The sequence below is a fragment of the Suncus etruscus genome, chromosome 10 (genome assembly GCF_024139225.1).
Source record: "Suncus etruscus isolate mSunEtr1 chromosome 10, mSunEtr1.pri.cur, whole genome shotgun sequence".
In the NCBI taxonomy this organism is placed as follows: Eukaryota; Metazoa; Chordata; class Mammalia; order Eulipotyphla; family Soricidae; genus Suncus; species Suncus etruscus.
The window spans coordinates 38,572,480-38,598,942 of NC_064857.1; the positions used below are offsets into that span (position 1 = coordinate 38,572,480).

At 50.3% G+C, this 26,463-nt stretch overlaps 1 protein-coding gene and 1 pseudogene across 1 annotated transcript in view; both read right to left on the reverse strand.

Moving 5' to 3' along the window:
* IQGAP3 (IQ motif containing GTPase activating protein 3) overlaps positions 1 to 17,314 on the reverse strand; it is a 41,744-nt gene extending 24,430 nt beyond the window's left edge. Inside the window, exons 1-13 of the mRNA XM_049782194.1 lie at positions 17,278 to 17,314; positions 12,881 to 12,968; positions 8,886 to 9,042; positions 8,319 to 8,396; positions 6,881 to 6,957; positions 6,030 to 6,097; positions 5,835 to 5,948; positions 5,442 to 5,620; positions 4,744 to 4,822; positions 3,925 to 4,088; positions 3,335 to 3,422; positions 2,044 to 2,207; positions 86 to 243 (exon numbers count right to left, since the gene is read on the reverse strand). Of these exons, the coding sequence (XP_049638151.1) occupies positions 86 to 243; positions 2,044 to 2,207; positions 3,335 to 3,422; positions 3,925 to 4,088; positions 4,744 to 4,822; positions 5,442 to 5,620; positions 5,835 to 5,948; positions 6,030 to 6,097; positions 6,881 to 6,957; positions 8,319 to 8,396; positions 8,886 to 9,042; positions 12,881 to 12,968; positions 17,278 to 17,314 (1,451 nt within the window). The remainder of the gene's footprint in view (positions 1 to 85; positions 244 to 2,043; positions 2,208 to 3,334; positions 3,423 to 3,924; positions 4,089 to 4,743; positions 4,823 to 5,441; positions 5,621 to 5,834; positions 5,949 to 6,029; positions 6,098 to 6,880; positions 6,958 to 8,318; positions 8,397 to 8,885; positions 9,043 to 12,880; positions 12,969 to 17,277) is intronic.
* On the reverse strand, positions 16,860 to 16,981 carry LOC126021022 (uncharacterized; annotated as a pseudogene).
* Positions 17,315 to 26,463: the final 9,149 nt, after the last annotated feature.

Consider the following 26,463-nt stretch of genomic DNA (forward strand, 5'->3'; position numbering starts at 1 on the left):
GTTGGGTGGTCTCCACACACAACTCTGGGTCCCAGCTCCACCCCTGCAGCCACTTGCTCTCAGTCTGTGACTGAGCCTTTCTCACCGCTGAGCGTTCTCTCCTTCCACCTCAGCCAGGCCCGTGGCGGGGTGTGCCAGGCTGCTCCAGAAGCCACTGGCATCCCTGGCCTCCAGCGCCTGGTTGATCAGGACCACAGCTGACAGCATCTCCACAGCCACGAAGAGCTCCTCCTGGTTTAGCTCCTGCCACGGGGTGAGAGCCACACTCTGCGTGTGCTGGCAAAGAGGCAATGGAGGCCGTCTGCCATCCTGCCCCTACAAGAGTCTCTATTCCCCAAGCCAAAGGTGATTCCTTGAGGAACAAACAATTTCTCCTCCTTAACCCTGGAGAATGTCCTCTGCATACTCAGAGTATAGGGCTATCTCACATAAACTGGGTTAGTTATCATCACAAGCCAGCAGGGAGCTAAGGTGGGAGATGCCACTAACAGTCCAATTTCAGAGGAGCCTAGGAAGAAAGGTAAAAGCCAGCTGCCCCGTCCCAAAACTCTGTCAGCTGGGGCTGGAGCGATAGCACAGAGGTAGGACGTTTGCCTTGCATGCAGCCGACCCAGGATGGACCCAGGTTTGATTCCAGGAATACCATACGGTTCCCCCAAGCCTGCCAGGAGATTTCTGAGTGCAGAGCCAAGAGTAACCCCTGAGCACTGCTGGGTGTGACCAAAAAGTAAAGACAAAACTCTGCCAGCTGCAGGCCAGACCCCATGCCCTGCTGCTCACCCAGGTAGTGTGTGTTTGCCTTGCACATGGCCTCAGTGTGCCCAACCCAGGATTGATGGTAATTCAGTCCCCACATCCCATATGGCTCCCCAAGCTGCCAAGAACAATTTCTGAGGGCAGAGCCAGGAGTAACTCCTGAGTACCTCTGTGTGTGGCCCAAAAAACCCCCCAACCCCCAAAAAAAGAAAAGGTAAGAGCATGTACCATGCATGCCAGCAGCCTAGATTCCATCTCTAGCACTGCAGGGTCTCCTACTGCAACCATTAGCCTGTGCATCACCAGGAGTTGCCCCGAGCACCACTGAGTAGGGCCTTCCCAATAAAATAAACATAAATAAAACTTACAATGGTCAGACTCTTACTATTTTGTTTTGGGGCCATACCTGGTTATGTTCAGGACTAACTCCTGGCAGGTTAGGGAGGATGAATCCAGCTATACAGGATGCTGGCAATTGAACCTGCATCGGCCATGTGCAAGGCAAATGTCCTGTCTGCTGTGCAATCACTCCAGCCCTCAGGAATTACTCTAGGTGAACTCAGAGACCATATGGGATGCTAGGCATTCAACACAGGTCAGCCACAAGCAAGGCAAAGCCCTCCCCATTGTACCATAACTCTGGCCTTGCATCTTGGTTTTTTTTTTTTTTTTTTTTTGGTTTTTGGGCCACACCCAGCGGTGCTCAGGGGTTACTCCTGGCTGTCTGCTCAGAAATAGCTCCTGGCAGGCACAGGGGACCATATGGGACACCGGGATTTGAACCAACCACCTTTGGTCCTGGATCGGCTGCTTGCAAGGCAAACGCCGCTGTGCTATCTCTCCGGGCCCTGCATCTTGGTATTTTTATCTTATTTAAAATAATTAATTTTCATGAAGCAATGCCTAAGGAACTCTAGGACTGGGACCTATCATCAGATTCCTCCCTGTCTCTGAGCCACATCTCAGTTTTTTTTTCAGCTCTAAAGTGCGAAAACCCTATCACCCATCCAGATGGTGTTAGGGGGAGCAGGGTGCTGCCTGAGGTATTGCCTGGGGTCCTGACTGCTCACCCCTGCCCTGCTGCTGTACCCACTCATGGGGGGGCTACCCATTCACTTACCCCTCCAGCTGCTTCACTTGAGGGCTATGCACAGACGAGGGTTATCAGGGGTCATGTGGTATTGGGGACCCAACCCAGGGCTCCCGCTGACAAACCCTGCATTATAGCCTGCTGAGCCATCCCAGAGTCGTTGAAGACTAAGGCTGGACCCTCGTTCCCAGGCTTACCCCTTGCTGCTGCCGTTGAAGCACCACCAGTTCCCTCTGGTACAGGGCAGAAGCAAAGGAGTGCACTGAGGGCAGCTGGGCATCAGGACACATCAGCTCCCGCACAGTGTCCTCAGCCACCCCCCTGCGAATGGCCTCATTGATCCTCTGCACAGCTCTCAACACTGCAGGAGAGAGAACAAGGCTACCCCTTTCAGCTCTTCTAGCCAGCAAGGTCCTAGCGAGATGCTGGGGCAAAGGCTTTGCAGCTCCTGCTGGGAACCAGTGGGTTAGATCCAAGAAACATTTTTTTATTGGGGAGGGGCGTTAGGCCATACCCGGTGATGCTCAGGGGTTACTCCTGGCTATGCACTCAGAAATTGCTCCTGGCTTAAGGGACCATATGGAGCACCAGGGGATAGAACCATGGTCCGTTCTAGGCTAGTATGGGCAAGGCAGACGCCTTACCCCTTGCGCCACCACTCCAGCCCCGCCAAGGAACATTTCTATCCAACCAGAAGGGGCTAGAATGGTGGGGAAAGAATGGTGCAAAACTACCAAGCACACCTGAGGCAGTGAGCACAGGACTGATGAGATCACAGGTTCCCAGAGAGCAAATTTCAACGGGATAAAAAAAAGTTGAGGATGGGGAGGATCAAGATGAAGCCTTGACGGGCCTGGAGAGATAGCACAGCGGCGTTTGCCTTGCAAGCAGCTGATCTAGGACGTAAGGTAGTTGGTTCGAATCCCAGTGTCCCATATGGTCCTCCGTGCCTGCCAGGAGCTATTTCTGAGCAGACAGCCAGGAGTAACCCTGAGCACTGCCGGGTGTGGCCCAAAAACAAAAAACAAAAAAAAACAAAAACAAAAAAAAAAGATGAAGCCTTGACAGGGCCTCCTGGGGAGAGGGTGGGAGTCATAGCTGTTTAACAGAGCTGGAGTGCTAGGATAGCAGGGAGGCCGCATGCCTTGATCATGGCCAACCTGAATTCGACCTCCAGTACCCATTTAGTCCCCATTTAGTACCCCACTAAGAGTAATTCCTGTGCATAGCCAGGCACAACTTGAGCACTGTTGGATGTGATCTAAAACTAACCAAACAAACAAACAACTAAACAAAAACCCACCAAGGTGGTGCCTGGTAGGAAACTGCAGGACAAGGGCATGGGGGCAATGCTCATAGCAAGGATCTCCTGAGCCCATCCTTAGGCCCCTGGGCAGCCAGGCACAGGCCGCCTCTATGCAGAGCACTCTGACCCTGTGACCTCAGCTGCCTTGGCTGAAGCCAAGGGTCAGCCCAGAGTGAACTTACTAGCACGTTCCTGGTCACCCCTCCTGTTGGCTGCATCCACGCCCGCTTGTACCTCCTCCTTTTCCAGAAGCTCCATGAGGCCCAGCTCCTGAGAGAAGGCAGGCACAGAGGGGAATGCTCCAGTCTGCTCAGGAGTTCAGACCCTTCCTGGAAACTTCCCCTCAGCCCGACCCTTCCCCACCAGCCCATTGAAGCCACCTCCAGGCAGCATTGAAACAACAGCAGCCACACTGATTGCTAAATTTATGGCTGGCAAGAGGGCTCAGGGGGCTGGCACACAAGCTTTGTGTGTGTGCAGGAGCCCTGGGTTTGACATCTGATGCCATATGAGGGAGATTAGCCTCCCACGGGAAAAAGAAAGAAATAAAAATCAGATGGCCCAATTTAGATCCCAGTTCATCTGAGGGAGCATATTGACTCTCCTTTACACCCCCACCCCATCCTACCCATGGACAGTTTGGGAGACTCTCAGGGTAGGAGCGAAGCAAGAGTCCTCCTAGGCTTCACGGAGGCTGCGACCAGCACTGACTGCAGGTCCCCTGCACTTGCTGAGCCAGGGACTGGGGAGTTGGGGAGGCGAGTGAGCTGACCTGAGCTTTCTGTTCTCTGTCTGAGCTCAGCTGCTCCAAGTACCAGGCCGCAGAGTCCCGCCTCACTTCCTGTAGGGCCAGGACAGGGTCCCGAAGAGCCTCAAGCAAGGCCTCTGCACTCTGACACTCCAGGGCTTCATCCACAGCTTCCAGGGCTCCATGGACTGAAGATAATGAAGACAGACAAACCACTGCATGAGTCCCTGAGAACGCCCAAGCCCAAGAATCTACTATCCCCCCTGGTTTTGTTTTTTGTTTGTTTTAAAGGCCACACCTGCTGGTGCTCAGAGGTCACTCCTAGCTCTGCACTCAGGAATCACACCTGGTGGACTTGGGGGACCATATGAGAAGCCAAAGATCAAACCCCAGTTGGCAAGATAAATGCCTTACCCACTCTATTATTGCTCTGACCCCTCTGCCCTCTCCGAATGCCTCATAGAACTCAGGCCCTGCCCTGCTGCAGGGGTTTTGGGGTCCAGCCAGAATCCTTCTGCCTTCCTGTCTTCATGGCCTTCCTATCTTCCCACCCAAAGAAGCAGGTGCCAACTCCATCCGAGATCTTCATGTAGTCTTTCTTTCCCTATCTGATTCCTCCCTGAGTACCTCCATTCTCCACACTCTCTTGAAGGCCCATTCGAATAGGGGACCTTGCCAGAAGTATCTCCCCAGCATAGTGGCCCCAGAGCAGATCTCAGGCTGCTCAGAGATCACAGCTGCTTTGAGTGTGGTCACAGGGTCTTTGGCAGGCAAAAAACCAGCCCAGATCTCTCAGAGCAGAGGCTGCCCCCAGCAAACCCTACCCTCCCTCCAATCTCTTACCGTTGACCTGAGTGATATTGCCTTGGATTTCCGCCTGTGTTAGGTAGCAGTCATAGATGTCAGGGCTATCTTCAGCACCCTATAAAACCACATGGAGGGAAAGCTGGGAAAACCCTGTCTCCTCCTCCCTCTTTTTTTTAGGGGGGTGTTTTTTGGGTCACACCTGGCAGCGCTCAGGGGTTACTCCTGGCTCTACACTCATAAATCACTCCTGGCAGGCTCGGGGATGCATATGGGATGCTGGGATTCTAACCACCGTCTTTCTGCACGCAAGGCAAACACCCTACCTCCATGCTATCTCTCAGCCCTCCACCTCCCTCTTTTCATCATTCTCTCCCCCTCCCTCTCTATCAACAAAGGTTCCTTGGGGGACCTTCCCAAGGTCAAAAGCCTATCTGGAAATCAGAGATCCAGTTGCCTGGTGCTGAGTCAGTGATATCGGATCAGCTTTTAGACTGCCCAGTTCAACCCCCCACAATTCCACACTCCATGGCTTCCTCAGTCCCCCCAAAGACCCAGCCCCCTAAAGCTTCCTCTATCTTCTATTCTGAATTCTCAGGATTCTCATAAGCTCCTCTCCTCTTCCTTTGAAGAAAAAAATGAGCCTCTCTGAGCCATGCGAGTGCTCCAGAGAGACAGGAGACAAATCCCCTTGTTTCCCCCCAAGATTGTTTGACCACCCTAAGGAGCCTCCTTACGCGGTTCCGGGCATTGGCAGCTTTCTCCATCTTGGCCTGAGCCAGAAGCTCCTGGTAGATGGTGGCGAGAGGTTCTTGCACATTCACCAGCAGAGCACTAGGGTTCTGCAAGGTGACCAGTGTGTCCTCAGCCTCTCCTCGCTCCACAGCCTCGTTGATGGCAAGAACAGCAGCATGGACTGAGCGGGGGCATAAACACACAGTCAGGGGGTTGGAAAGCTGCTCAGAACAGTCAGGGACTCGCTAGCATTATCCACTTCCTACTTCCAGGCTGAGCAGTTGACTCACAGCCCTGCCTGGAAGGATGGTGTCCAGTACCCAACCATGGTCTAGGGGGCTCCAAGGCCTCCCAGACCTCCCACCTGGCTCAGAAACTCCCTGCGCGGTCCCTACCAGCAGCCTCATCCATCGAGAGCTCATTGGCCAGGATGCCGCCGATCTTGCTGAAGGCGGGAAGCTGGAGGCCATATTTGGCCAGCTCAGAAGCTATGTTGCTGAGCTCCTCAGCTGCAATGACAGATGCCTTTCATCAGGTTCAGAAGGCCCATGAGACACAGGGGGGCACTGAGGGGCCAGAGCTGGACTCACCTGTGAACTTTACTTTGCCATAGAGATCGTGGATCTGAGGGGCCAAGCCCAGGCGGAAGAGGAAAAGACTGAAAAAGATGAGAGGGTTGGGATGGGGGAGGCACATCCATGGGACATGCATGCTACCCATCCTGGATTTGTTAGGGGGGTGCTGGATACAATGACCACTAAGCATCTGCCCACCAATGCTGCTGTGAGCAAGTTGGAACCTTGCAAGGAAAAATGGGTTGCCAAGAGAGACCTCAGAGAGGGCAGCAGAGCAGGGGGCACCAGACAAAGATGGATAAGGGGCAGGAAGGGCATAGCTAGCAGAGAGCAGCTGAGCAGACAGGAAAAAAATGAAGCTTGGGTACAACTGGCACAACTCAGTTTGTCACTAGCCCATGCCATTCTCCTCAGAGCTGGTGTCAATTCATTTTGTGTCCAGGTCACAAAACAAAGGCCCTTTCCAGCACCCCATCACATGGGGCTACCAGAGAGATGGTGCAGGGGTTAAGTAGTAAGCCTGGGAGCTATAGAGATACAATATCAGGGAAGGCACTTGCCTTGCCTGCAACCATCCCAGGTTTAACTCCTGACATCACATATGGTCCCCGGAGCACCACCAGGATGGTCCCAGAATACAGAACTTGAGCATTGCTAAGCATGGTTCAAAATAAAACAATAAAAAGAGTAGCATGCCTAGGCCAAGCCTGATTTAGTCCTACCACACATGTGATAAAACATATCACACAGATCACGCAAACATGTGCCCTTTCACATGGGCTCCTCACGGATCACCTTCCACCTGCTGCTGCAGTGCAAGCCACTGTCCACCGTGGGCTGGGTGACAAGAATGAGAAGCCTCCTACCTGAGAGCATGGATACAGTAGACCACTCGGGGCATGTTCTTCTTGTCATAGATGTCTGTGGTCTCCGGGAAGAAGGTCTGGGGGGTGAGAGGGCAACTTGTTACCGTTCGTAGACCTTTAGCATCACAGACACGAGTGAGGGGCTGGGAACCGTCTCCTTCACTCTCCCTGGCTGTAAGCCTTTGCTTCTGGCTCAGACTCCACAACCACTTCCAGCCAGCCCATGTCAGACTCTCGGGACATTTATCAAGGCACAATCAACCCTACACCAAACAAGGCTGGAGCGGTGGCCCAAAGCCTTAGTGCCCAGGAGAAGAACCCTCTCAGCCTCTGGACACAGCGAGCCCTTGCCCCTTGACCTGGATTCACACGGGAAACAGGCCTTGTGCTTAGAGGGGGGCTTCATGAGGAAGACGTTGCCAAGGTCTCACCAGAGCAAGGGCCCAAGTGCCCACCTCTCGGCATCTGGCCAATGGTGCCCAGTGCCAGGACCCCTTAATGACTTTAGACCCCTAAGCAAAGACCAAATCTAGAGACTGGAAAGTGTCTCAGACACTCGCCCTCAAGGACACACATGTTACTGCTTCTGCCTCTCAACAAAGCCACTTGCTCTGCTGCCATCTCTCCAGTCCCCATAGTGGAGAGAAGCAAAGCAGAGAGAAATCTACAGGGCGGAACATTTACCTTGCCTTATTTCATTCTTAATGACTCACCAAGGGAGTGTGTGCAGTTCAAGCAACACTCCTGACAATCTACAATCTAGACAGGATCCAAATGGCCATATCACAGAGGAGAAACCAGCTGAGAGCCAGAGAGAGAAGATGAGTAGCATGTAGCCAACTGACTTGCTAGCACTAGTTCCCCTTAGAGGCACACATGCCCTTGCTTCATGCTATAAAACTCTGGTGGAGGGTCGGCAGGCCAAAGAGAAATCCCAGCTCCACCCTGATATAGGAGCTGTGCTGCCAGCAGGAACAAAGCCATGTGCCAGGTAGCCTTCCCAGCTGTCTACCCATAAGAGAATAAAGGCAGAAACCATGCAACCTGCTTCAAAGACACTCAGCACCACAGAGCATGAAAACTCTTAAGTGCTGCAAGATCTGGGACAGATCTGGGTCAGGAAGACAGCTCAGGCCTTGCATGTCCAAGACCTTGAGGTTGAACCCCAACATATCTGGGCTGGACTCTGGTTGACCACAACCTCCCCCACCACACCCACTGAACCCAATCAGCACATTACTAGGCCATATCATAGGACCCTTAGGCCGAGTGGCTGAGGTTCAGGGAAGTGGCACTGGCCTCTGGACACTACTGGTGAGGCCCCTCCCTGCAAGAGTGGAGGTATGCACATGAGGACTGAAGGCCTAGGGAAATCAGATCTGTAGGAATGGCAACTGGTGGGGAGCTGTGAAGCCCCACTCCAGAAGCCTAGCATTACCGAAGGCAGGCCGATGTGAGCTATTGCAGAGAGCCAGAAGTTGATGTTGTCTGTGTGACGGAAATGCAAGCCAGTTGCCTGAAAGGGAAAATAGGAGTTATCTGCTGGTTCTCAGGGTTATCTATGGGTCAAGTTCAGAACACAGTATTGAGGGGAAGGGGAACAGCTCACTTCAAGGCATGGGGATCTAGGAGAGGATGAGGGGTGTCCCCCACCACAAGACACAGGAGCCCACCCTCTCAGGCTCAAGGAAGCACTGCAGAGCAGCAAAGCCTGAGTCATTTGAGCACAGGTTGCAGGTACAAATGTCTGCCTGGAAGTGTCACATGTCAGGGTTCTCATAACCTGCTTAGCAGGTGTCCCTCATTGAGATCCCAACTAACATGAGGAATCCCAGTGCAACGATTAATCATGGTACTTTTCACACACACACACACACACACACACACCCTCAAAAGCATCCAAACAAGAACAAGAAGTAAGTTATGTGGCAGTCGTAGAGCCATAGCATGGGAAAGGGACCCTTTGAGGGGACGAGGGCAGAGGCTCAGGATCTCTGTTTCCTACCTGGTAACGCAGCTGCTCCACATCATAAATCTTCTTCAAGGGAACCACAGAAGGTGCAAAGCAGTGGCCCAGCTTGGCCAAAAGCACTCCGTTCCTGAGGCTCTCCTCCAGCTCCACCGGGGATGGGAGCTCCTCCTTCAGGCAGGCTTCCATCCAACTGAGAAGAACAGGTGTGAGGACCTTGGAGCCTTCCCACAGGCTTTCTTCCCCTTACCTCTGCAGCAGCTGCTGTTCGTCTCCTGCCCTGCATCCAGCTCACCTCTTTGCTTCTGAACTGCCCCACAACACCTTAACTGGCCGATCCCCAGGTCCCACTTGCTCCAAAACTTCAAACTTCACTGATAGGTTCTGAACGGTGAGAGACTGAAAGGGCCTTTTCCCAGTGACAAGACAGAAACTCTCACTCATCCAGTCATTCACACCCACTGAATTTGCTCACCCCTGCCATAATGCAGGGGTTCTCCAGGACATGTTACAGAAAGGTGGCAGCTGCTATGAAGCTATGGTGAGGATCCAGGGAGAGGGGAAGGCCCAAGGTTGAGAGGAAGGGAGTCAGAGCTATACCACCCATAGCATCGGAAGACCTGCTCTCTATGCCCTCTCCCTCACTCCTCACAAATGACTGGCACAGTTTGGAGAAGGGAAGCTGCCCCCTCTATTTCCCACTTCAGTGCTAGGCATTAGGGCAAAATGAGCTAATACTGAAGTTGACATCTGGATAGAGACTGAGGGCCTCGCAAATGGGATCTTCATACTTCTCCACATACTGATTTCCAGAGACTCTAAAAGAGCTGATCAGACCTCACACCATCTCCTGAAGATGCAGGAGGTCCTATCTATACCCCCTCTATCAACTGATTTTTTTTTAGAGAAAATTAAATATATACTACTGGGAGTGGGGTTTTGGAGCTGGAGTGATAGCACCATAGGTAGAGCATTTGCCTTGCATACAACTGATCCAGGTCCTATCCTGGGTCTCCTGAGGGCCCCTCGGGTCCCCTGAGTCTACAAGGAGTAATTCCTGAGTTCAGAGACTGGTGTAACCCCTGAGCATGGCCGGGTGTGGTCTAAAAACAAACAAACAAAAAAACCCCCAACAAAATGCTACTGGGGACTGAGAAATAGTATAGTGGGGAAGGCTCTTGCCTCCCATGCAGCTGACTCCAGCACCACATATGGTCCCTGAGCACTACCAAGAGGAATCTAATAAGAGATATCAGGATGGCTGAAACGCTAGAGCACATGCATAGCATGTAGCAGCCCAGGGTTCCGTCACCACATGGCACCACATGGTCTCCTGAGCATCATTGATGTGACTTAACACCACCCTCCTAAGAAACAAACCCTCTGGGGCCGGGCGGTGGCGCTGGAGGTAAGGTGCCTGCCTTGCCTGCGCTAGCCTAGGACGGACCGCAGTTCGATCCCCCGGCGTCCCATATGGTCCCCCAAGAAGCCAGGAGCAACTTCTGAGCGCATAGCCAGGAGTAACCCCTGAGCGTCACAGGGTGTGGCCCAAAAACCAAAAAAAAAAAAAAAAAAAAAAAAAAAGAAACAAACCCTCACAAAAGAGAGAAACAGAACTATAAATTGGGCCCTAAACCTTAAGACTTCTCACTTGAGACTGGAGAGATACTACAGGGATAACAGTGCTTGCTTTTTGCATGTAGTTGAAGCTGACTCAATTCCTAGCATGACATGGTCTCCTGGTTACCTCCAGGAGTGACCCCTGAGCACAGAGCCAGGAGTAGCTCCTAAGCAGTACCAGATGTAGCCCAACCTCACCAAAGAAGGCATAGAGGTGGCAAACAATATCCAAAAGAATGTTTCAGGGGCCGGGCGGTGGCGCTAAAGGTAAGGTGCCTGCCTTGCCTGCGCTAGCCTTGGACGGACTGCGGTTCGATCCCCCGGTGTCCCATATGGTCCCCCAAGCCAGGAGCAACTTCTGAGCGCATAGCCAGAAGTAACCCCTGAGCGTTATTGGGTGTGGCCCAAAAACCAAAAAAAAAAAAGAATGTTTCATATCATATGGCATCAGGGAAATGCAAATTAAAACAATCAAATACAGCGACTCTTCAATTAGGAGGGCCAAAATCAGAACACTCACTCATAGTGCTGGCAAGGATGTGCAGCGGTAGGAACTTGCATTGATCATTAATGGAAATGAAAAATCTAATAGCCACTTTGGAAGACAGTTTGGGGATTTCTTACAAAATTAAGAAATAGACTCTTAGCCGAGTCAGCAACTGTGCTCCAGAATACTTCCCCCAAAGAAGCTGCTCAGCGGTAGAGCATTTGCTTTGCATGGAGTCAAGCTCTAGCCCCAAGGGGGGGGGGGGGAGAGTATTCTGGGATGGGGAAATGGCTCAAAAAGTTGGTGTGCCACATGGTCCCCAGAGTGAAATCCTCCTTAAAAAATTTAAAGAAAGGGCCCGGAGAGATAGCACAGCGGCATTTGCCTTGCAAGCAGCCGATCCAGGACCAAAGGTGGTTGGTTCGAATGCCGGTGTCTCATATGGTCCCCCGTGCCTGCCAGGAGCTATTTCTGAGCAGACAGCCAGGAGTAACCCCTGAGCACCGCCGGGTGTGACCCAAAAACCAAAAAAAAAAAAACAAAAACAAAAACAAAAAAAACCCCACTCCATGACAACCCAAAGAAAATAATGGCTGCAAATACTTCCCAGGTAGCCCAATCTGGGCTGATACTTCAGTTTCATTCTCAGAAAGGAGGGTGGTGGCAGATTTCCCTTTCTGCATGAACGACAGCAGCCCAGCTCCACACCTTACACCCTCAAACAGAAATAGCACAGCTTTGAAACTTAACCTTATCAAGCTTCCAAGCCACCAAATTTGTTTTAGATTTATAAAAAAGATCTAGCGGCTGCATACCACCTCGATATTTTATAGTACTGTCAGCCAAATAGTATCACAGGAAATCTGACAATAAAGTTACACAGTAATCTGTCAAGCTCATTGAGTTCAAAGTAACACAGAAGACTCAACTAGCAACAACCCTATAGCCCAGTAAATTCTTAGACACTGACTTTAGTAACACCATGGAGAAATATAACGAACAATTAGAATTGACATTTGTTGGGGCCGGCATGGTGGCGCTAGAGGTAAGGTGTCTCCCTTGCCAGCACTAGCCTAGGACTGACCGCGGTTCAATCCCCCGGCATCCCATATGGTCTCCCAAGCCAGGAGCGACTTCTGAGTGCATAGCCAGGAGTAACCCCTGAGCGTCACCGGATGTGGCCCAAGAACCAAAAGAAAAAAAGAATTGACATTTGTTGATCGAAGCTTTGATAATCCCATTTGCCTTAGTGTTGTAACAAGTAATATGAAGTAAATATGTGTGTCTGCATGGAGGCAGGCTATGGTGGTAGGAGAGAGACTTCACACTGGTGAAGGGAAAGTCACACTGGTGGCAGGATCGGTGTTTCATCATTTAATGCCTGAAATGACTATTATAAACATCTTGGTAAATCATGGTGGTTAGTTTATTTTTTGGGTGTTTTCGGGCCACACTCTGTGGCTCTCAAGGATTACTCCTGTCTGCACTCAGAAATTGCTCCTGGCAGGCTCAGGGGACCATACGGGATGCTGGGAATTGAACCGGGGTCTGCCCAGGGTTGGCCACGTACAAGGCAAATGCCTGACCTCTGAGCTATTGCTCTGAGGTTTTAGATATGGTGTTTAGATAAAGTTTTAAGCATTAAACATTTTTTCAGTCTTTTAAAAAGTAAGTGATAGTGAGGCAACAGTACAGGGGTTAAAGAGGTGCGGTGGCATTTGCTTTGACCCTGGTTCAAATGCCTGAGCACTGCCAGGGTCACTCGTGAGCAGAGAGTCAGGAATGACCCCGAGTATCCTAGGTGAGAGTCAAATCCCCTTCCCATAAAAAAATGCCATTTCAACTCTCCCATCTCACAAAACAGACTCTTGTCCTCTGGCATTAATTTTGGGGCCAAGACACAAGAGAGAGGCTCCTGGCTCACCGCTTGGCTTCCTCCAGTCGGCACAAGTACTGGTAGGCCACGTTCTCATGCCTCTGCTTGTCCATCTCCTCTGCTGTCAAGCGTTCATCTGTGAGGCAGAAAGTAGGAGGGTGAGGTCTGTGTTGGGAGCTGAGAAAGAGACCAGCGCATGCAGCATTCTCCTAGCACATTTCCAGGCAATCCTGTTCAGAGACTACCAGCATTTCCCCAGACTGGTTAGCACCCCTCTACTGGGTGGCAGGGAAATTCCTTCTGTATCCCAACCATTCCTCTCTCCAGCAACTCGCCAGCTCCTTCCCAGGTCTCTTTCCCAGCCTTCACTCAGTACCTCCCAGCATGGACATCCAGATCCAGGCAGGGGACTAGACTCTGAATTCTCCAGACACTGTAGGATGCCAGCTCCCCAAAGTGCCAGAGGCGAGGTCAACATGACCAACAAACACCCATGGCCCAGTGGCCCTTCCATTTGTCAGGCACAGGGGAGGCAGGTCCCCACTCTCCAGAAATAGTGATCTTACTGTGAGAGAGAAAAAGCAAAAACAAATTTAGGAGGGCCAGAGAGATAGCATGGAGGGAGGGTGTTTGCCTTGCATGCAGAGGACGGTGGTTCGAATCTTGGCATCCCATATGGTCCTCAGAACCTGCCAGGAACGAATTCTGAGCGTAGAGCCAGGAGTAACCCCTGAGTGCTGCTGGGTGTGACCCAAAAACCAAAACAAAACAAAACAAAAACAATTTAGAGACAAGAGAGACAGGACAGGGGTCACCTGTGCTGTGTTGATGATCAATTGAGGCTGGCCCCTTATAAGGCAAATGCCCCAGCCCTATGCTGTATCACTTTAGTCCAAAAGGCCAGTTTTAAAAGATCACAAAAAGGACTAGAGTAATAGTACAAAGGGTAGGGTACTTGCCTAGATTTAGTGGACCCAGGTTTGATCCCTGGTACAAAATTGGGTCCCATAAGCACTGCCAGAAGTAATCCCTGAGGACATCCAGGTGTAATAGAAACAAACAAACAAACAATAAATAAATAAAAGCTCTTTTCTGTTTTGCCATGTGCCACACCTGGCAGTACTCAGAGCTTACTCCTGACTGCTCAAGGGCTCTGAGAGGGGTCAAGGGACCCTTTGCCACGTGGGACACCAAATCCAAGGAGGCTTCATGCTTCATGTGTCTTAAACCCTGTACAAAAGAATCTACACCTCCTTTATTTCTCTGCGAAATAAAATTTCCACACTAAATAAAATACAAGCATTCAGTGCTGTGTGTGAAACCCGGGTTTGATCTCTGGCACTAGCACAAATGTGTACGTGGAACACAAACAATGTTCTTGGGGTTTTTGTTTGCTTGTTTTTGGCCCCACCTGGTTATAAAAAAAAATGCAGATATGGGCTGAAAAGATAGTACAGGGGTTAAGGCACATGCTATGCCTGGCTTAATCCCCAGCACTGCATAGAGTCCCCTGAAACCCATCTCTGATTACAGAGCCAGGAATAAACCCTGAGCACAACTGGGTGTGGCTCAAGAACAAAAAAAAACATATATGTATGTGTATAATATATTCACTCACTCCAAGTAAATAAACTCAAAAGCAAGAGTGGTTAGTCTATCTTGTCAGTGGGCTCTTTGTTATGGGGCCATGAAGTGTTGAGGTTTGCTCATTCATTCTGAAGTGGACTCAGCGCTTCATGTCCTTCCCATGGCTTCTCTGACTTCCTTATATTGCACTTTTGCACAGCAAGAATATGATTTGGGGTGAGGAGGGGCTTATTTGACTTGGCAGTTACAACAAGTTAAAACATGTCCCTCTCTCCTCCTTTTCTCTTCCCCGCCTCCCAACTGTTCAGACCAATCACAGGAAACCCAATGGGTCCCTCTAAGGGTAAATACCAGGAACTAGTCCTGGAGCATGGAAAACATGAGCCATTAAGTAAATGACCTCACTTCTGAGTTATGAATCGAGAGCTGTGACAAGAGAAGGGCCTCTGAACACACAGTGTACACAGAAAGAAACATCAATCTTTCTGCCCTTCACAGACCTGGAACTTTCCTTCAACAGACAATCCCAGCACACGGACTTTGCTTTTTCATTTACAATGTCCGGAGAAACAGGAGAGGAGGATGGCTCAGTGGCAATGAGCCTATCCTCAGTTTCTTTGTTTTTGTTTTTGTTTTTTTGGTTTTTGGTTTTTGGGTCACACCTGGCAGTGCTCAGGTATTACACCTGGTTCTACCCTCAGAAATCGCTCCTGGCAGGCTCAGAGGACCACATAAGATGCTGGGATTCGAACCAACAGACCTTCTGCATGCAAGGCAAATGCCTTACCTTCATGCTATCTCTCCGGCCCCACTATCCTCAGTTTCAAGACTCAGAGTTCAGACTGCAGGCGCAGCCCACTGCATGCATAACTAAATGTGCGCTCTGCAGTGCAGCCCAGCAAGTGTTCGAGGCTACACAACCCTAGCACAACCACCAAAATTGCTCAAGGGCCAGAGAGATAATACAGTGAGTCAGGCACTTACTTGCCTTGCACGTGGTCAACTCAGGTAGAATCCCGGGTACCACATAGTATCCCGCAAGTCCCCCAGAAATTATCCCTGAGCACCACAGGGTGTGACCAATATAATAAAAGATGAAAGAACCAGTGAGACCCCACACACACCACAGTATGTGTGTCCTTGTGTGCCACAATCATCTATCATCATTACAACAAAAGCAAAAGGAGAGGAGAGTTAAGAAATGTTAAGGAAAGGGCCGGAGAGATAGCATGGAGGGAAGGTGTTTGCCTTTCATGCAGAAGGTCATTAGTTCGTATCCCAGCATCCCATATGGCCCCCCAGAGCCTGCCAGGAGCAATTTCTGAGTGTGGAGCCAGGAGTAATCCCTGAGCGCTGCTGGGTGTGACCCCCCCAAAAAAAAAAAAGTTAAGGAAAAGATGGGATGAACAGATAGTACAGCGGGTAGGGCATCTGCCTTGCATGCAGTGGCTCCAGGTTCAATCCCTGGCATCCAGAGGATCCCCTGAGCAGGGCCAGCCAGGCAGATTCTGAGTGCAGAGTTGGATGGAAATGGGAAGACAGCTGAAAAGGCAGGAGGTGTTGTGTGCAGAAGGCTGAGTTGATTACCCCAAACTGTGTTATCATCGAGGTGCCACCAGAAACAAATGCCAGCAGAGCTGGGAGTAGCCCCTTGAAGACTGACTAATGGGTGCAATCCAAAATCAAGCAAATTCAAGAGAGCTCCATGGAAACCTCCCAGTCATCCCATATTTCTTTTTTGTTTGTTTGTTTTGGGTCACACCCAGAGGCGCTCAGAGGTTATCCTGGCTCTGCACTCAAAAATCGCTCCTGGAAGACTAGGGGGACCCTATGGAATGCCGGGAATCGAACCATTGTCTGTCCTGAGTCAGCTATAGGCAAGGCTGACACCCTACCGCTGTGCTATCTCTCCAGCCCCTCACCCCATATTTCTAAAGGCAGTTCTCTTTCTATTCATTTTTTGAAAATAATTGTGCAGGAGGAGGCACAGAGATAGTACTTGGGCTCAGACTCAGCACCACACAGTTCCAGAGTCCCACCAGTAGTGACCCCTGCACACAGAGCCAGGAGTAAACCTGAGCACCCCAAATTGTGACTCCCCCCAGAAAACAAAAAAAAAGTATCACCTGGGGGTGAGGACAAAATAAACAAGAGACTAAATCTACTGCTGGTTCTAGGTGCAGTTCGAGGAAGGAGGGCCCAATCCAGACTTAAAGGAGCAGAAACTCCAGGTTGAGTCAGGAATCAGCCTTTTTGTTTGTTTTTTGTTTGGGGGCCACACCAGGTGAAGCTCAGGAGCTACTCCTGGCTCTGCGCTCAGAAATCGCTCCTGGCTTGGGGGATCCTATGGGACGCCGGGGGATCGAACCACGGTCCGTCCTAGGTTAGTGCGTGCAAGGCAAGGGCCTTACCGCTTGCGCCACAGCTCCAGCCCCTGCCTTTTTGTTTTTGTTTTTTCCGCTCAGGAGACATTAATCATGAATCATGCATACAGACTCCAATCATCATATTCTATCTGCCCCTCTGAGAAGAGGAACAGGTAAGGACGATCCTACCTGAAGATCAGGAATCTGTGTTTTTATTTATTTTATTTTGTTTTTAAATTAGGAATCTTTGTTTCTAATTATTATTATTATTATTATTATTTTAATTAGGAATCTGTGTTTTTAAACAAACTTCCCAGGTAACCCAGACACGACTACAGTTGGAGAGGCATTGCAGCCTCCAAGCAAATCCAGAAGCATTTTGCATTTTGGGGTAGGCCTGGCACCCCCTGCCCGCCTCCCAAGCACAGACCCGCACCCCACGACCAGCGGTAGTGCCTCTCCACCCTCCTCCTAGGTCCCTCTGGCACTCACAGGTTGCCCGGCTCGGGCCTGCTCCTCGCCCCTCCATGTTCCCCCTTCTTCCAGGTTTGAATCTCCCGCCGCTGGGCCACCGCCCCTTTCCAGCGCCCAAGCCGAAAGGACACCTACTTCCGGTGAGTGTCGCAGAGACTCCTGGGAGTTGTAGTTCCGGAGTAAGGCGCCAGCTCTTTAGTGGAGGCTGATAGAGTTGCTCCGTTTCTGGCAGAACCTGTAATTTTTTTGGCAAGGGAGTGGGGCCACACCCGAGGTCTTTCAGGGGTTACTCGAGGCTCTGCGCTCAGAAATCACTCCTGGCAGGCTTGGGGGCTATATGGGATGCCAGGGATTGAACCCAGGTCTGTCCCAGGTCAGCTGCGTGCAAGGCAAATGCTCTATTGCTGTGCTATCTATTGCTCAGGCCCAGGATTTGGCCTTTTTGTTCCCACAGGTTCCCTTCTCCGCTACTGCTTGTTGTGGGTTTGCTTGTTTATTTGTTGTTGGGTTTTTGTTTTGTTTTGTATTTTTGGTTTTTGGGTCATACCCGGCAGCGCTCAGGGGTTACTCCTGGCTCTATGCTCAGAAATCGCTCCGGGACCATATAGGATGCCGGAATTCGAACCACCGGCCTTCTGCATGCAAAGCAAACGCATTAGCACCATGCTATCTTTCCAGCCCCTGATTATTTGTTTTTGAGCCACACCCAGCAATGCTCAGGGGCTACTCCTGGCTCTGCTTTCAGGAATAATTCCTGGCTCTGGTCTGGGGAATCATATGGGATACTGGAGATCAAACCCAGGTCGACCTCATGTAAAACATGAGTTGTCAAGCCCTACATCTTGTTTTAAGTAGATCCTACCTCTCTCCTGCTCTCTGATTCCTCCCTATTATTCCTATGAACATTATACCCCGGTCTGCTTTCTATTCTTTCTTTCCCTTTTTTGGTGTGTGTGAGAGATGGAGTGGGGTAGGAGTTGTTATTAGCCTCAAACCCTATAGGTCCTGTATAGGGTCTTGAACTCGTGCCTCGCACCTTTGAGCTATCTCCCTCCCCTTTCCTAGAGTGCGCTCAGTCTGGCAAAGTTGGGGACCATCTAAGATATGAGCTAAACTTGTGTGTAGATGAAGAGATAAATAAGCACAGTGAAGGCCCCAGAGAAGATTGCTGAAGGAAGAATTCAGAATACCCAAAAAAAAAAAAAAAAAAAAAAAAGGGGGGCCGGGCGGTGGCGCTGGAGGTAAGGTGCCTACCTTACCTGCGCTAGCCTAGGACGGACCGTGGTTAGATCCCCCGGCATCCCATATGGTCCCCCAAGCCAGGAGCGACTTCTGAGTGCATAGCCAGGAGTAACCCCTGAGCGTCACCGGGTGTGGCCCCCCCAAAAAAAAAAAAAAAAAGAATTCAGAATGACACCGTATGGTCAGAGCGATAAAACAGCAGTAGGGCCTTTGCCTTTCCTGCGGCTGACTGAAGCCGGACTTGGGTTTGATCCCCGGTGTCCTATATGGGTCCCCAAGCCAGGAGTGATTTCTGAGCGCAGAGCCAGAGGTTACCCCTGAGTGTCACTGGGTGTGACCCCAAAACAAAAACAAACAAACAAACAGAATGACACTGTATCAGCCAAGGAAAGAGCTGAGAGGAAAATTGCTTTGGCTGGAAAACTGCTGCCAATCAGCAGAATGCAAAGTCTACATAGTCTTGTAGTTGTGAGTGAGCAAAGAGGCCTATTCCCGAAAAGCTTGGATTTTTGTTTGTTTGTTAGGGCTACACCCGGGTGATGCTCAGGGTTACTACTGGCAGGTTCTGAGGACCATAAGGGATTTCGGAAATCAAACCTGGGTCCATCCTGGGTTGGCTGCATGCAAGGTAAATTAAAAAAGAGCAGTAGGGCTACCGCTGTGCTATCTCTCAAGCTCCAAACACTTTGATTTTTTTCTTGTTATAACATTGAAGATTTATGCTGGCTTGAGCCTGCCTTTGATCCCAGGTGCCTTAAAGAAACCTTAAACTGCTTTCTATAAATGGGGTTATGTTCCTGTGGTCCAAGTGATCCTTGTGATCCAAGCCTTCTTTTTCATGTGTCTTCATTCCCCTTATCGGGGAAATCAAGTCTTTTTTTTTTTTTTTGAGGGGGGGGTTGAGTCACACCCGGCAGCACTCAGGGTTACTCCTGGCTCTACGCTCAGAAATCACTTCTTGCAGGCTCTGGGGACCATATGAAATGCCTGGATTCAAACCACTGACCTTCTGCATGCAAGGCAAATGACCTACCTCCAAGCTATCTCTCCGGCCCCATAACACAGCGCTCAGGGATTACTCCTGGCTCTGTGCTCAGAAATCACTCCTGGCAGGCACAGGGGACCATATGGGATTCCGGAATTCGAACCACCAACCTTCTGCATGCAAAGCAAACGCCTTACCTCCATGCTATCTCTCTGGCCCCTCCAAAAGTGATTTTGGGAGGGGGGGGAATTGGATCATACCCTGAGGGATCGTCTTGGCATTGACTGTAAAAGCTCACAAAATTAAATAAGTTAGAGATTTGCACACTGCTGACCCAGGATGGACCTGGTTCGATTTCCGGCATCTCATATCGTCCCCTAAGCCTGCCAGGAGTGATTTCTGAGCACAGAGCAAGGAGTAACCCCTGAGTGTCTCCAGGTGTGACCCTCCACCCCCAAAAAAGAGACAGACAGACAGACAGACAGGAAGACTTCCTTGTGAAATTGATGGCTGAGCTGGGTTGAAAATCGAACAAGAAGGCTGGAGAGTTTGCTTGCTTTGCACAAGGCCAACCCAGGTGTGATCCCGGTATCCCATATAGTTCCCTGAGCCCACCAGTAATGATTCCTGACTGCAGAGCCAGAAGTAAGCCCTGAGCATCAGCAGGTATGGCCTCAAACCAAAAAGAAACAAAAATGAACAAGAGTTTATCAAATTGAAGAAAAGTGAAATTCCAGGCAGCAGAAACTATGTGTGCAAGATCAAGAAGATGGGCTCAGGAAATCACATCAGCTCCATTTTATGGGAGAACAAAGCTCAAGCAGGAAGAGGCAGGAAGTATCGTGGAGACTCCAGGGGCCAGATGTCTACAGGGCCTTGGGCATTTTGCTAAAGGGTCGGGGAGTAATCAGGAGTCAAACAGCACTTTAGATATAGGCCAGAGTCAGGCTGTATTTCAGAAAGATCCTTTTGCAGCAGGGACTTGGCAAAGGATGAGAGGACAGAGATCAATTGAGAGTTTATTGCAGCAGCACAGGTGTGAGATAAGGGTATAAGCTAATAAAAATAATTGTCATAATTATGCTTTTAAAAATTACTCTGGGGGAGTTGGAGAGATAGCATAGCAGGCATGACACTTGTTTTACACATGGTTGAGCTGGGGTTGAATCCTGGCATCCCATACGGTAGTCTCTGACTCCACCCAACCCGCTAAGAGTAATTCCTGAGCAAAGAATCATGAGTAACCTCTGAGCTCTGCCAGGTATATCCAATCCCCCCCACAAAAAAAAAATCACTTTTGGAGGGGCTGGAGAGATAGCATGGAGCTAATGCGTTTGCCTTGCATGCAGAAGGCCGGTGGTTCGAATCCCGGCATCCCATATGGTCCCCCGAGCCTGCCCAAAAAAAAACCAAAAAAGCACTGCCAGGTATGGGGGATAAAAACAACTACCTGAGAGGCTGGCAGATCCACCCAGCTAGCCAAAAGGGAAGCATCTGGATGAACGGGTGAGTGCTCCCCTCCCCTGCCTGGAATGAGGCCTCTGGACCTACAAGGCCAGGTGGACGAGAAGAGGATGGCAGTGGGTAGGAAACAGATGGCCATTGGCCAGATGGCGTCTCTTCTCTCAAGTCCTAGCATCCTATACTGGACTCCACCCTGAAAAGAGAAAGGAAGAACTACAATGAAACTCTCACCAGTCCAGTGGAACCGGGGCTTGAAACAGGAAATGAACAAACACATATTTCTTACAAACCAAATTTAGGGTCCAACATAGCCATCTTAAATAGTCAAATTGTGTATTGTCTGTTGGCATATTATCAGCGAGTACATATGCAGAAGCTCAGACTCAGAAATGATTGCTACATCCTTGTGAGAGCCTGGATGTTGGTGAGAGCAGTTCTGTCCTGTCCTCTCCTCCTCTCCACTGTCAGGAAAGCCTCCGTTGCTGAAGCTGCAGGCAGCTGGGAATCCTGCTTGGGAAAAGGGCACCATCTGTGGCACACAGCCCTAAGGCTGCCGCAGCAACAGCAAAGTCTGCCAGGCAAATGCAGGTGAGCCAGCTCCTGCCTTAGCATTTTGTTTCTGGCAAAGGCTTCTGGGCTTAAAAGAAATCTTTCCCACAGGTAAATGAGGACACTGGCTTTCTGATGCAGGGCCCCCTGGGTGAGGCGCCCAGTGACCTGAGGACTGATGTTCTCTCATTAAGCAGAACCTGAAAGCTGCAGATCAGTGGGGCTGGGAAAAGGAGCCAGGGGCAGGAAGGCGTATCTGATCTCCAGGCCTTTCCTAACCATCAAACCTGTTCCTAAATGGGAAATTATCCCACAGAGGCCCAGTGGGTGGGGGGGGAGGGATGGAGGAGAGATGGGAGGGACAGAGAGGGAATGGAAGAGGTGGGGGGGAGAGAGAGAGAGAGAGAGAGAGAGAGAGAGAGAGAGAGAGAGAGAGAGAGAGAGAGAGAGAGAGAGAGAGAGAGAGAGAGAGAGAAAAAAAGAATATGTTTATCTTTACATGCCATCTCAGTGTAGTGGAAGGGGTTCTTATCTCATTATGAGAAAAGTCTGTCTTTTTGTTCTTTGGTTTTTATTTTTTTGGGTCACACCCTGCGGTGCTCAGGGGTTACTCCTGGCTCTGTGCTCAGAAATCGCTCCTGGCAGACCATATGGGATCCCAGAATTCGAATCACTGTCCATCCTGGATCGGCTGCTTACAAGGCAAACACCTTACCACTGTGCTATCTCTCTGGCCCCCAAAACCTGTTTTTTAATCCCAACTATTTAGCTAATCCAGCAACCCAAGTAAGTCACAACTGCTCAAGTCTCTCTCCCAAAGTGACTCAAATCACAACAGCTGACACCTCCTCCCAAAATGAGAGAATAGGGGTCTGAGAGGTGCCGCAAGTGGTAGGGCATTTGCCTCGCAGGCGCTAACCTAGGACAACTGCAATGTCTGTCACCAGTGTCCCATATGGTCCCCCAAGCCAGGGGCGATTTCTGAGCGCATAGCCAGGAGTAAACCCTGAGGGTCACCGGGTGTGGCCCCAAAACAAAACAAACAAACAAAATGAGAGAGTAGGGATAGATCCTTGAGGAGTCATTAATTCAGGGTTTTTGTTGTTTCCAGGATTTGGGAGCTATGCCTGCAGAGATAGGGACCCAGATACCTGGGCCTCAGGGTCTTCAGGCATCAGCATTGAGATAGGGCACTTCAACTGTCAATCAAAGATTTCCCTAGGAACCGCGGGTGGTACTTGGGTGTCTGGTAACATAAAGATCTCTCAGCTAAGAGCTGGGGGAGGTAATCCAAGCCAGAGGGGCCATTCCAGAAAGCCAGCAACAAGGAGCTCCAAGGAGGTAAGGCACCCTGTGACTGACTCATGGCCTGGGGGGTTGCAGGGTTGGGATCTTGAAGATAAGGATTTCTGGATGTCTTAGGAGCAGGGGACTTTCTCTGAAAAGAGCATATAAAACTTCTTACAGCACCTCTTATAAAAAATATTGGGGAGCAGGGGAGAGTCCAGGGAGATTACTCAAAAGGCTGAAACCCTTGCTTTTCAGGCAGGAGACCTGGGTTCAGTACCTGATGCCACTTCCTGGGAGCAACCCCCCTCCCTAGCACCACTAGTTTTGGGACCAAAACAAAACAAACAAACAAACAAACAAAAATGGGGGAGGGGAGGGAAGAGAGGGGCTAAGAGTTTGTGGAGTCTTGTCCTCTTCTGTTCTCCTGGGAGGCGTGTTCAGGAAAAGGAGTATCAGGGGGTGAGATATTTGCAGAAAAAGAGTGTTTATGGGGCCGGAGAGGTGGTGCAAGTGGTAGGGTGCTTGCCTTGCACTCACTATCCTAGGACGGACCTGGTTCGATCCCCTGGCTCCCATATGGTTCCCCGTGCCTGCCAGGAGCGATTTCTGAGCGAATACCCAGGAGTAACCCCTGAGCATCACCGGGTGTGGCCCAAAAATAAAAAACAAAAAACAAACAAATGAAAGAAAAAATTGTGGTGTGGTATGTGTGTGGTGGGGGATGTACTTGAGCTTAAGAGACAGGAGAGTATAGAAAGTGATTCCCTTAAAATGGGTCTGGGGGGGCCGGAGAGATAGCATAGAGGTAAGGCATTTGCCTTGCATGCAGAAGGACAGTGGTTCGAATCCCGGCATCCCATATGGTCCCCCGAGCCTGCCAGGAGCGATTTCTGAGCATAGAGCCAGGAGTAACCCCTGAGCGCTGCTGGGTATGACCCAAAAACAAAAAAAAGGGGGGGGAGGGGTCTGGGGCTTGGAGAGATGGGTACCTACTGTACACAGAACTGACCCTGGCTGGATCCCTGACATCACATATGGTTCCTTTCCTTGAGTACTACATATACACAAAGATATGGAGCCGGGGCCAGAGAAATAGTAGATAATTCGGTGTAGCTCTAGTGGTATAATTAGTTAGTGTGATTTATTTTGGGGTGGGGGCACACCCGGTGACGCTCAGGGGTTACTCCACTTCTAGCTATGTGCTCAAATTGCTCCTGGCTTGGGGGAACCATATGGGATGCTGGGAGATTGAATCGCTGTCCGTCCTAGTGCAAGGAAAATACCCTACCACTTGCGCCACCACTCGAGCCCTAATAAGTATGACAGTAGACTGCGAGCAATTCCAAAGTTGTTAGAAATGGTAGATAGTCCAGCTAGTGGGAAAGGTGCTAGTCTGGCACCTACCCGACCCAGGTTTAATACTTGAAAATGCATACCATCCCCTGATCCTCACCAGGAGTGAACCCTGAGCACTAAGCCAGGAGTAAACCCTGAGCACAGCCCAGTGTGCCCCTTCAAACCAAACCAAACCAAACAAAAATCAGACATGGTGTAGAAACATCACCACTGGGCCCGGAGAGATAGCACAGCGGCATTTGCCTTGAAAGCAGCCGATCCAGGACCAAAGGTGGTTGGTTCGAATCCCGGTGTCCCATATGGTCCCCCGTGCCTGCCAGGAGCTATTTCTGAGCAGACAGCTAGGTGTAACCCCTGAGCACCACCGGGTATGGCCCAAAAACCAAAAAAAAAAAAAAGAAACATCACCACTGTCCAGCAAAAACTATAGCATAGCAGGTAGGGCATTTACCTTGCAGGTGGCTGACCTGGGTTGGACCCCTGGCATCTCATACAGTGCCCCAAGCCTGCCAGGAATAATTTTGAATGCAGAGCCAGGAGTAACCCCTGAGTGGCCCAAAACAAACAAAACACATCACCACTGCCATCTCCAGATATTGAAAATAAATGTGCCAGTCACTTCAAGTCGTTCACTATCCAGCATAAAGTATCCAGGACTGGAGAGACAGCTGTATAGGTGCTGCTTACAATAGAGCAAAGTTTCTTAACTTCCACCTGCCCCAGCACTGCATGATTTCCTGAGCTATAAACTGGGAGTAATCCCAAACATCACTGGGTGTGGGCTCCTTTAAAAAAAAAATAGAAAAGGGGCCGGGCGGTGGCGCTAAAGGTAAGGTGCCTGCCTTGCCTGCGCTAGCCTTGGACGGACCGCAGTTCGATCCCCCGGTGTCCCATATGGTCCCCCAAGCCAGGAGCAACTTCTGAGTGCATAGCCAGGAGTAACCCCTGAGCGTTACTGGGTGTGGCCCAAAAACCAAAAAAAAAAAAAAAAAGAGGGGCCGGCAAGGTGGCGCTAGAGGTAAGGTGTCTGCCTTGCAAGCGCTAGCCAAGGAAAGATTGCAACTGCGGTTCGACCCCCCCCCCCCCCGCATCCCATATGGTCCAGGGGCAATTTCTGAGTGCTTAGCCAGGAGTAACCCCTAAGCATCAAATGGGTGTGGCCCGAAAAAAAAATAGAAAAGAGGGGCTGGAGCGGTGGCACAAGCCCTAAGGCGTCTGCCATGTGTGCGCTAGCTGATGACAGACCTAGGTTCGATCCTCCGGCATCCCACATGGTCCCCCAAGCCAGGAACGATTTCTGATCACATAGCCAGGAGTGACCCCTGAGTGTCACCAGGTGTGGCCCCCCAAAAAAACACACCCAAAAATAAATAAATAAATAGAAGAGAGGGGCCCGAGAGATAGCACAGTGGTAGGACATTTGCCTTGCATGTGGCTGATCTGGGCTGAGCCTGGGTTCAATTCCAGCCATCTCATATGATCCCCTGAGCCTGCCAGGAGCGACTTCTGAGTGCAGAGCCAGGAGTAACCCCTGAGCACTGTCTGGTGTGGCCCAAAAACAAAAATAAGAAAAGAAAAAAATAAGGGCCCGAAGAGATAGCACAGCGGCGTTAGCCTTACAAGCAGCCGACCCAGGACCTAAGGTGGTTGGTTCGAATCCCAGTGTCCCAGATGGTCCCCCGTGCCTGCCAGGAGCTATTTCTGAGCAAACAGCCAGGAGTAACCCCTGAGCATCGCCGGGTGTGGCACAAAAAACAAAAAAAAGAAAGAAAAGAAAGAAAAGAAAGAAAGAAAGAAAGAAAGAAAGAAAGAAAGAAAGAAAGAAAGAAAGAAAGAAAGAAAGAAAGAAAGAAAGAAAGAAAGAAAGAAAGAAAGAAAGAAAGAAAGAATTCAGATATTAGAGTTGAGCTGGGGGCCAGAACAATAGCACAGTAGTAGGGCCTTTGCCTTGTACATGGCTGACTCAAGGCAGATCCAGGTTCAATTCCCGGCATCCCATATGGTCCCCTGAGCCTGCCAGGAGTGATTTCTGAGCGTGGAACCAGGAGTAACCCCTGAGTACCATTGGGTGGGACCAAAAAGAAAGAGAGAGAGAGTTGGGGTGGTGTCCAGTGGACAGATTAAATAAACTGAGGTAGCAGAGAGGAGTCTAGGAAAGAGAGGGGGAAAAAAAAAGAAAAAAGAAAAAAAGAGAGTTTAGGGAGTCTCAAATTGCTTCTCTCACCTGGCAAACACAATGAGTTGTCAGGTGTCTTGCTTGGAGGGCATCAAGGATGATGAACTGATGCCTTTGCTCCTCGCCCTGCCTATAGCACAGT